At 38.3% G+C, this 11,059-nt stretch overlaps 1 protein-coding gene across 6 annotated transcripts in view; it reads left to right on the top strand.

The window, feature by feature from the left end:
• Positions 1–231: 231 nt before the first annotated feature.
• ppfibp2a (PPFIA binding protein 2a) overlaps positions 232–11,059 on the top strand; it is a 29,168-nt gene continuing 18,340 nt past the window's right edge. For 5 of the 6 annotated variants that reach the window (XM_046864698.1, XM_046864695.1, XM_046864696.1 and 2 more), the window contains exons 1-3: positions 232–493; positions 3,394–3,480; positions 4,332–4,445. In XM_046864698.1, the coding sequence (XP_046720654.1) occupies positions 251–493; positions 3,394–3,480; positions 4,332–4,445 (444 nt within the window). In that variant the 5' untranslated portion in view covers positions 232–250. Of the gene's footprint in view, positions 494–3,393; positions 3,481–4,331; positions 4,446–9,186; positions 9,471–11,059 lie in introns of those variants that run through there. The other variant, XM_046864699.1, reaches the window with a different exon arrangement.

Genomic DNA, 11,059 nt, shown 5'->3' with positions numbered 1-11,059 from the left:
GACATCTGTTAATGCTGTAAATGTAAATATCTTTAAACCACTTTGTCCTTGATATTATTTCTCTCACAGCAGTTAGTTTTGTGCTACTCAGCTTTTCTCAGATCAGTTACAGTTTATACTGGATGAAAAAAAAACATTAGGCATGAATGGACAGGTTGCAGTTTGGGAACATTGGGAAAGACGAAGTGCACACCCTTATTGGATCTGCACTTTTAGAAGAATTGGTAGACATTTAAAAACAGGTGTATACATGAAACATGACACTGTTTCCAATTTAGGATCCAAGATTTTTGTTCCTGGGGATGAAACAAGCAGTGTACCAGTTCTGCAAAAGTCTGAAGATGGTTGTATGTCTCTGAGGGTTCTACAGCCCGCAGAGGATCTAGAAGACGTCCTGGACATTGAACACTGCAAGGAGGACAGGGGCATTCTGAGGAGACACATTCCCATTACCAAAGTGGACACTGTCTTATTGTGGCTCCACAAAAGTCTGGTGGGTGTTTCTGATTTGTTCTACAGAAGTTCCTACGGTGTTTAAATATATATATTTTTTTATTATTATTCATTTGATCTATGAATGAACTCTATGATAGAATATATAAAGTAAATAAAAAAGTTACAGTGGCCCTAGAATACAGCCTTGTGAAATGCCAAACTTTAACATTTTTACAACTATATGAAATGTGACTCAGATAAGATTCAAGCCAACAACAAAATCATATCTACCCACAATGAAAAGAGGAGCATCCCTTGATAGAGACCAGCATCAGGTCATTTACCACTTTAACCAGTATCTTTCTCAGTAAAATTGTGAGTTGTGAAACCCGGGTTAAACTTCGCATAGGTGATTCTTGTGAAAGCACATATTTAGGGGGGAGTTAATGTTAACCTTAATAGTAAATATATGTTTGAATAACAGCCAGTTTGAAAGGTTGAGTACAAAAGCTATACTAGATATAAATCCTTCAGCTAGCATGATAATACTTGGTTAAAATTGTCATTGTTATGTTCAGTTTAAATTAAATTAAATTAACTTAACTTAAATTAAATTAAATTAAATTAATAATGATAATAATAATAATAATAATAATAATAATAATAAAGTCTGACTTTTTCTTCCATCTGTTTTACTTCTGCTACACATTTAATTTAATTAAAAATTTAACTTATAATATATATATATATATATATATATATATATATATATATATATATATATATATATATATATTTAAGTTTGTTTTTGTTTAGTTTAATCTTTACTTTATTGTTACTATGAGCAACTGCAGCCCAACAATTTCCCTAGAGATCAATAAAGTATTCTGATTAAATACTGAGTCTGAGTTGGAACAGTAAGGGGTTAAGTGTTATGCCCAAGTATTTACAGAGCCAGACTGGTCTTGTATCGTGAAACTCGCTCAATTATGGTTCAAATCCGCAGCTATCAAACAGGAATTTCCACTCAGTCATGTCACTTAAATTGGCAGGTTTCTGATTTGGTTCTTTTACTGCCAGGATGCCACTGGCTATCTACAGTATGCTTTTAGGAAATGTGGAGACATCCATGACAGAGATGTTAGTAATCATTTGGAGAAGAGTAGAGCAGCAAGCCTGAACTGGTACTAAAATAATATTCAATATGCCAATGAAAGCTCAGTTCCTTGCTTATTCAGAATCTGCGGTAGAAAACAACCATCTCCAAGCTCATATCATATCATATCATTATTCAGTTTAAACTAAATGCGGTAGATGTTTGGGTCCAACAAAAATCCTCCAATGGCTAAAACAAGGAGAACTTCTTCCCCCATCAACCATTTTACTTCACATGAACTTACCACATATCCATCACTGCTAGATCCCATCCTGCTCTTTGTTCCTCTGTTCCCTCATTCTACCTCCCGTTCTCCCCTGCTGCCCCTCACCTCATTTATTCCCTTCACCCTTTCTTCCTCCTTTGGGCCTTCCATGCAACACGTGTGTCTCAGACGTGTGCTCTGGCCACACAAAGAGCCCATGTGAGGTGGCGTTGCTTTCTGAAGTACTCGCTAATGAGATTGAAGGAAGCAGAGCAACAAAGCTAGAGGTGTGCGTAGATCAGTATTCATAAGTAAGTAGGTTGAGCAGGACTAGGATAATTTCCATAGAATTTGGAGCGAGAATATGAAGAGAGGGGAAAGCAAGAAAAAAAAAAGAGATGGAGGAGGAGAATAAAGAAAGGAGAAAGGGAGGGAGAGTGCAGCTGCTGAGATCTGAGCGGCAAGACCGCAGTCTGATGTTAAAGACTCCTGCCTTCTCAGTGCTCCAAACCAGATGCTTAGGAGCCATAAACAGGCTCCACACACACACACACACACACACACACACACACACACACACACACACACACACACACACACACACACTAAAAGACAGAAGACATCGATGTGAGCTCTGTTTATTTCAAGGGTTAGCACTGCATTTATTTTCAGTTTGGAAGCAGTTGATGCTCCTGTATGTGAGAAGAAGCAGGCAGGATCATGGCCCTGAGTCATGGAGTGTGACATTGAATTTTACAAACATTTTACTTGGCTAAAAAAGGTAAGCTTGTCTCCTGAAATGTTATTTTTTTCTCCTTTCTCTCATTTTACAGCTTGTTCTGCTCTGAATATTTGTCTCGTTTGCATGGCGGAAAGCGGCACGATTACTGCTCTGCTCAGACTGCATGCTTGAAGATCAGTTGATATTATAAACCCATGAGATGAGTCTCAGAAAAACTTGCACCGAGTTCAACACAGACAGTGGAAGTTATTTTTTAATGAGAATAACAAGAGTGTAGGGTTATATAATGCGGTTTGTACAAAATACAGAAACTACACAAAAAAGCACAACTGCTATACAGACACTAATAACTTACTTGTTTAGAGTTGTAGAAGTCAACAGTCAATATGAGATCTCAGTTCTGATTGGTCAGAAGGTGTCGGTTAACAGCAGCTCGGACTTCTGCCTTCAAGCTTCTAACGTTAGCATTATTAATCATTATAGTATGATTATGCAGTACTGCACTGTTCCACATACATATGCGTACAATAGGGTTTATAGCTGTATAGTGTAAGATCTTCCATTTCAACACATGTATCTTCAAGGTGATGAATACTTTTGCACAGGTGCATTGTCATGCTGGAACAGGTTCGGGTCAACTAGTTCAATAGAAAATGGTGCATCCAAAGTTACCTATATAAGTTGTGTGCCTCCAAGCTTGTGGGAACAGTTGGATGAAGAAGCACACATGGCTGGAAAAGGCATTTTTTGGTACTTTTGGCCACACCGTGTTGCAGTAGATCGATTAAATAAATAATAAATGTGACCTGAGCAGTGTAAATATAACTCTGTCTGTGACCAATTGTTAATTCATAGGTCAACCTCAGGGCTTTGGGAACCAACGAGAGCTATCAGGAGCGGCTCTGTCGACTCGAGGGAGATAAGGAATCACTCGTGTTACAGGTAAGGAGCGGTGTGTGTGTGTGTGTGTGTGTGTGTGTGTGTGTGTGTGTAGATCTTTAAACCCTATTGAACACCTTTGGGATGAATGTGAATGCTGACTGCACCTCATGCCTCCTCACCTAGCTCAGTACCTGACAGTAACTAACAGCAAATGAAGTGCAAACAGGACGTTCAAAAAGCACCCACAGTCCGGTGTCAACAAACTTTTGTCCAAACAATGTTTTAGTTATACAGACAGGTGATTACCAGTGAGGCTAGAAAATCCTTTTCCTTGCTTAACATAATCATGAGTATTAACAGTAATGATGGTTGATGGCTGATGATTACGGATGTGTTCATAGGAAGCAATTTTGTGATCCATCTGGTAATCCGTCTGGGTAGCCAGATCGTGAAAGACAGTTGCAAGAAGTTAGGATTTGGCAGGAAGGCTCTTCTGCTCGGTCACATGCTCAAATGGTTGAGTAAAATGCTTCTGCACTCAGGCCAAGTGCTGGAAAAGTCGGAACTGTCAGCTTGTTCAACAGCATTTTATTTTATATTCCTTTGAATTGTGATTATAATGTTGCAGCCATAATTATAATCCTCCTGGTTTTGCTTGCTCAGGATTATCAGCTTAAACTTTAGTTCACGGTTTCAAAAACTCGTGCTGCTTTGGATTATTATGTGAAACAACCGGTGATGGACATCTAGAGACTAAAAGCAAAAGTCTGTGGTATTGAGGTTCTGGTTTGTTTTGTGCAAGTCATAGGAGATTTATGGCTTTATGATTAAATTCTAATCTCTCTCTCTCTCTCTCTCTCTCTCTCTCTCTCTCTTTCGTTCTCTCCCACACAATCACTATACAAACACAGGTGAGTGTGTTGACAGACCAGGTAGAAGCTCAAGGAGAGAAGATCAGAGACCTTGAGAATTCCCTTGAAAAGCACCAGCTCAAGCTGAACTCTGCCGAAGAAATGCTGCAACAGGTACCACAAATGTTTGTTTGAATTTTTCTATAGCGTCAATTAAATATATATGTATATAAAAATTAATCCAGCTAATTTGTAATTAAGATTATACTGTAGCAGGTTACAGTTAAAACAGACGGTGTTACAGTAGGTACCAGTTTTTCCTTTAATCCCGTACGTAATCCAGTGAGTGAGCCTGATTTGGTTGATTGATTTCGTTCAAATGAATTCACAAGCAGTAAAAGTCACGCCAACGCCGATCCCGTGTTCACACTTGCGTAAGATTTGCGACATCACAAAGCCACCAGTATGTTATTTATGAGGAGAGCCCAAAACCTGCAAAGTTAAAAGTGTTGAATCTTTTGATCCAAAATTGAAAGCAGTGGTAAATTAATTGTCTTCATCGCAACACTGGATTGTGTTGGTAAGGGGTGTGTGTTGGTGGTAGTAGTGGTGAGTGGGCTATAAAGAGTTTGTTTGTGGATGTGGGGAGTGGGTGTGGGGTATTTGTTCCTTTTTAAAGATCCTTAACCTGCTTTGTGCATGAAGTGTTTGATTTCCCCAAAGGCATTAACATTTGAAATAGAAGCCGATAATCAATCTTTTTACAGATGTAGACCATAATGTACTGAATTTTTGAACTACATCCAGGACACAGAGCTACATACAGACACGGAGCTACATACAGACAAAGAGATACATACATACACAGAGCTACATCCAGAACACAGAGCTACATACAGACACAGAGCTACATACAGACAAAGAGATACATACATACACAGAGCTACATCCAGAACACAGAGCTACATCCAGAACACAGAGTTACATACATACACAGAGCTACATCCAGAACACAGAGCTACATACAGAACACAGAGTTACATACATACACAGAGCTACATCCAGAACACAGAGCTACATACAGACACAGAGCTACATACAGACAAAGAGATACATACATACACAGAGCTACATCCAGAACACAGAGCTACATACAGAACACAGAGTTACATACAAAACACAGAGCTACAAACAGACACAGAGCTACACACAGGACACATAGCTACATACAGAACACAGAGCTACATACAGACACAGAGCTACATACAGAACACAGAGTTACATACAGGACACAGAGCTACATACAGACACAGAGCTACATACAGAACACAGAGTTACATACAGGACACAGAGCTACATACAGAACATAGAGCTACATACAGAACACAGAGCTACATCCAGGACACAGAGCTACATACAGAACACAGAGCTACATACAGTCACAGAGTTACATACAGACATAGAGCTACATACAGGACACAGAGCTACATACAGGACACAGAGCTACATACAGACACAGAGCTACATACAGACACAGAGCTACACACTTACACAGAGCTACATACAGAACACAGAGCTACATACAGACACAGAGCTACATACAGAACACAGAGCTACATACAGTCACAGAGTTACATACAGAACACAGAGTTACATACAGAACACAGAGTTACATACAGGACACAGAGTTACATACAGACACAGAGCTACATAAAGAACACTGAGCTACGTACAGTCACAGGGTTACATACAGACATAGAGCTACAGACAGGACACAAAGCTACATACAGACACAGAGCTAAACACTTACATAGAGCTACATCCAGGACACAGAGCTACATACAGTGTGTTGAGTTAAAAATTGTAGCAGCCCAGTAACACAGAGTTGTGTGTGTGTGTGTGTGTGTGTGTGTGTGTGTGTGTGTGTGTGTGTGTGTGTGTGTGTGTGAGTTTGGTACAGTTCAGTTCTGTGTGTTGAGGAGTATGATGGCTTGAAGGAAAACAATGTTGCACAGTCTGGATGTGAGGCCCGAATGCTTCAAAACCTCTTTCCTGATGGTAGAGGAGTAAAGAGTGTGTGTGAGACCAGGTGAAGTTCTCAGCCAGATGAACACCAAGGAATTTGGTGCTCTTGATGATCTTCACAGAGAATCCATTGATGATCAGTGGAGAATGGCCACTTTTATACAAAATGTATCAAGAGGTTGCAAAACTAAGGTGTAATTGGTGCTATTCTGACCCACGTGCATTACCACATCTTCGATTTTATGATATGGACATCAAGTTAGAACGATCAAACGTAAAATTTTGCGTGGAACAGTTTTGACATTTGACACGACATACGTTTGACATATGGCGTTGCAATGAGTCGTTCGAGGTGTTTTGTGCAGCACACGCTTCAAGAGCGGAAGAACATCACTGGAAAATTACTGTTCAGCAACTAATGCATGATGATCGTCTGAAAACAATCCACTTGATCTCACTCTCTGCACCCACACTACTCAACCGATTTGACTTTGTGTTCTTCAAGAAGATCCAGCTTGCCGTTTTGACATCGTTGTGGAGATCCAGCGCAATTCACAGAGGTGCTTGACACGCCTCAAAAAGAAGACTTCCAGGACACGTTCCAGAAGTGTCAGGAACGCTGGAGGAGCCGTGTTGAATGGCAGGGAACTGTTTTATAAATACAGAGTTGCATGATTGCTTCTGAATATAGTAAAATATAAGTAAAGCCAAAGTGACAAAGTGACATGTTTCTCTCTGAGGATTAAACTTAGTTTGTCTGTTCATTGATGTGTTTGTACATCCATCCACCAATGGTTCATCTTTCCATCCCTTTGTTTGTTTTCCTCAAAGACCGTATGTCCATCTGTCCATCCCTTTATTTGGCTGTCTGTTTTTTCATCCAACTATCTGTATACATCTGTTTTTCCATCGATTCATCTGTTCATCTATCTATAATTACCTTCTTTTACTTGTAAAAGCAGCGAAATTCAACTACAGTTTCTGGGCAAGTAGGAGTCTAAACTGGAGTTTGTCTAGCTGGACCGTTAAATGCTCTAACAGTGCTTAATTTTTTTTTTTTTAGCAGCTCTTATTTATCATTGACATAATCTCATGGATTAAAAAAAGCCAGTAAACTTTAAAGTGAACTCTGAAAATCAGACGTTGTTGTTTGCCTTTGCAGATTGTTTAGTCTGCTCGTCTGCTCGCTGTTTACCCTCAACTCCTTCTTTCATTTCCCAACATTTTCCACCACACTTTAGTACAGCATTATTGTTAACGTCCATCTTCCCCATTATCTGTTCCTCCTACCCAATGTGCACTTCCTCTTCTGTTCTCACAATTCAAATGTGTGATTATTATGAGATGACCACATTGTATGCCTTTTTTTTTTAAGGAAGCTCTGAAGAGTTGCTCTTGAGTTTTGACATATTACAGAAGGAAATAGTGCAAGGTCAGGCCTTCCTTCTATTACCTTGACAACACAAATATTTGACAGGGTTATGGGGTACATTTGGTTTATACCCAGGTTGAATGGCAAAATCTGGTCAGGTAAACTGAGCTTCAGCTGCAGGGCCTCATCAGACAGACTCATCAGCCAGAGGAAATGAGACGAGGGTCTTAGCGAGAAAATGGAAATGAGAAAAAAAATAGCCAAAGGCATCTAAGCAAAATTAAGTGATTATGGCAGTGACTTCTATCATTTTTTTCCATAGGATTTAAAAACACTGACTATATATATATATATATATATATATATATATATATATATATATATATATATATATATACACATATGGTACATGTATTCGTACTGAAATATTTTGGTACTGGGCTTTCGGTTCGGTACCCATGTGGTATCGAAAAGATGTTCAGTTGGGTTAAGATCAGAGCTATATAGCAGACCACACAAGATCTTCCTCTCCAAACCATGTAAAGCAAATCTTCATGGATCTGGCTTTGTGTACGAGGGCATTGTCATGCTGGAACAGATTTGGGTCTCCAGGTTGAACAATTGGGGAAATTTAACGCTACCACATTCAAAGACATCCTATGAAATTTCTCCAATTTTGTGGTAACGGTTTGGAGAAGAACCACATAGGTCAAGTGTTCCAGGCTGCAGGTTGCTGTACGTGTAAACGTACAACATAATTTTAGTAAAATAGACATGATATAAATAGTAAGATACTATTTTTTAGGTTGTTAAAACAATATTAATAAAAAAATACTCAATCATAACAAAAAGACAAGACAAAACATAAAAAAAAATACATACATAAAATAAAATAATCATTTTATCCTGGTATTTTTTTTTCTAAACCATATTCTATCATGAATTTTGCACTTCGACAAAGTTTTCCACCTCATTTTAACAATTTTTAAAAGATGTACATGCAAATTCTTTTTTATTTGTGTTTCTTTAAAAAAAAAACGCTGCTCCTGATTGAATGTACAGCTTTGGCTTCACTGATGAGGAGCGTTTTCGAGCTGTGGTCATTATGAGGTTTTGGCCTCTAAAAGTCAGCCTCGCTCTCAGTGACAGAACCCTAATCATTTCCATGTGCAGTCTTTAAATGGTATTAGACTTGGTCAGAAGCGAGCTTTCACAGTCCAGGACAGCTCATGACAAATAGATGGCTGTATAAACCACCTTCAGGTCAGTCTGTGAAGTCAGTGTCTGGTTTGAAACGGACGAAATCAGGCCAAAATATTGTTTTTGTCAATGGAACTGGGTGTGTTTTCTGCTCTGAGCTTGGATTAGTTTCCATTTCATCCATAACTTCTCTTGAGTGTTTTGGAGACACTTTCCTGCAGCTCTTGGTTTCGCTTGTGCTCTCTCTCTCTCTCTCTCTCTCTCTCTCTCTCTCTCTCTCTCTCTCTCCTGTGTCATACAGTCAGAGAGAGAGAGAGAGAGAGAGAGAGAGAGAGAGGAAGTAAATATAGACTTCATAGTCTGTGTATATTTAGCCAACGTGCAGCAGAAGCTCAACAGTGTTCAGGGGATTTTGTTTGAAGCAACCGTTTCACATCTGGGTTCGTATATGTGTGTGTGGGATTGTCTTGGAGCTCCTGAGCAGGACTGCACTTGAGTCACAGAAACTAGATCTGATGGATGAGGTTTCTTTTCTGGAACTGAAGCTGGTGAGCATGGAGGAGATACAGAATCACAGCACTGAGAGACCGCACAAAGCTGAGGTATCGTACCGCTCTGGATTCTGTAATAAATCACTCAGGGTCTTACGGTCGTCTTTATATTAGACGTGGTACAAAGCATTACGTCAGAAATACACCACTCTGTGTTGTGCTATAATGGGAAAATAATCAGTGATTGTGTAGTATGATGGAGTGACGTTTTCTCTGTCTTCTCTTGAAATATGTTTTGTAAACGATTTACATTTCGAGTTACGTTTTCGAAACCAAAATAATCATTTCTGAAATTTTAGACTTCTTTCTTCAATGTTGGATAAACAGCCAATCACAGAAAACACAACACCATTAATCTGTTCATGTGTAGACTACTGTAACAACTTCGGACCAATCAGATTTGAGAGCTCTTCACCAGTGTGTAAATCTTTAGAAACAGCATATAAAAGTTCTACAGTATTTGATTTCTCATGAACAGTCTGTTATTGGTTTGAATCCCATTATCAGCAAAGTGAGAAAAATAAAAAAACAAATGAATGTACACGAATCTGGTACTCAGACGCTGTGCACATTTACATTCAACTGTGTAATACAGTCTATTTGTAACAACGAATTTGCTTCTTACACTAATTACAGTTTTGCAATATGAAAGCTTACGTGTCAGATGTAATTAGTGGGTTGGGAAGGAGAGCTAGCGTTTGTTGATGTAAAATATACCTCGCTTTAGGTTTTGTGGCAAGTGTGCAGAAATGTGTGTGTGTGTGTGTGTGTGTGTGTGTGTGTGTGTGTGTGTGTGTGTGTGTGTGTGTGTGTGTGTGTAAATATGTTGACTCAAGCAACCAAATGAACAAATTAGTGGTACACCCATATCATAGTGTTACAGCAACAATTATAACATAACATCACAATGTACCGAACTCTTGATTTGTTGGTAAATACAATAGTTTTGGGTTCAGATTTGGTCAAACTTTTGTATAATTTTGTATGGTTTTTTAATGCATTATATTGAAATCTGATATGATTCTGATATCTTTAATCCAACAAGCTAGAAAATATAATTTTATCATAACAATGTAATAATGTAATATATATTTCATTATTAATTCTATTATAATTCATATAATCAATTATATATATATATATATATATATATATATATATATATATATATATATATATATATATATATATATATATATTAAACCTTATGATAATAAATTGATACATTTATTTCAGCATGAAATTTTCTCTTCACTTGAACTAAAAGACCCAAACGTGTTCCAGCTTCATGAAGATCTGCTTTACGCTTTACATGGGTTGTATTGGAAGATCTCCTGCTGTAAAGCTCTAAACTCTATTGAACATAATGAATGTGAACACTGACTGCACCTCAGACCTCTTCACCTCACCTACATCACTACCTGACTCACCACAAAATTTAGTGGAACTTCTTTTCAGAAGAGTGGAGGTTTTTATAACAGCAAATGGGTTAGGGTTAGGGTTAGACACTAAATGTGGAATAGGATGTTGAAAAAGCACATACGAATCAGGTGTCCGCAGACATTTGTCTATATAATGTAGTTTATATTCTAGCATACCTTGTAGTAGCTATAAACAGTCTTTCCTTCATGATCAGTTCA

Source organism: Silurus meridionalis, chromosome 13, assembly GCF_014805685.1.
Source record: "Silurus meridionalis isolate SWU-2019-XX chromosome 13, ASM1480568v1, whole genome shotgun sequence".
In the NCBI taxonomy this organism is placed as follows: Eukaryota; Metazoa; Chordata; class Actinopteri; order Siluriformes; family Siluridae; genus Silurus; species Silurus meridionalis.
The sequence above is the reverse complement of the archived record's forward strand: the minus strand, read 5'-3'. Positions and strand labels throughout refer to the sequence as shown.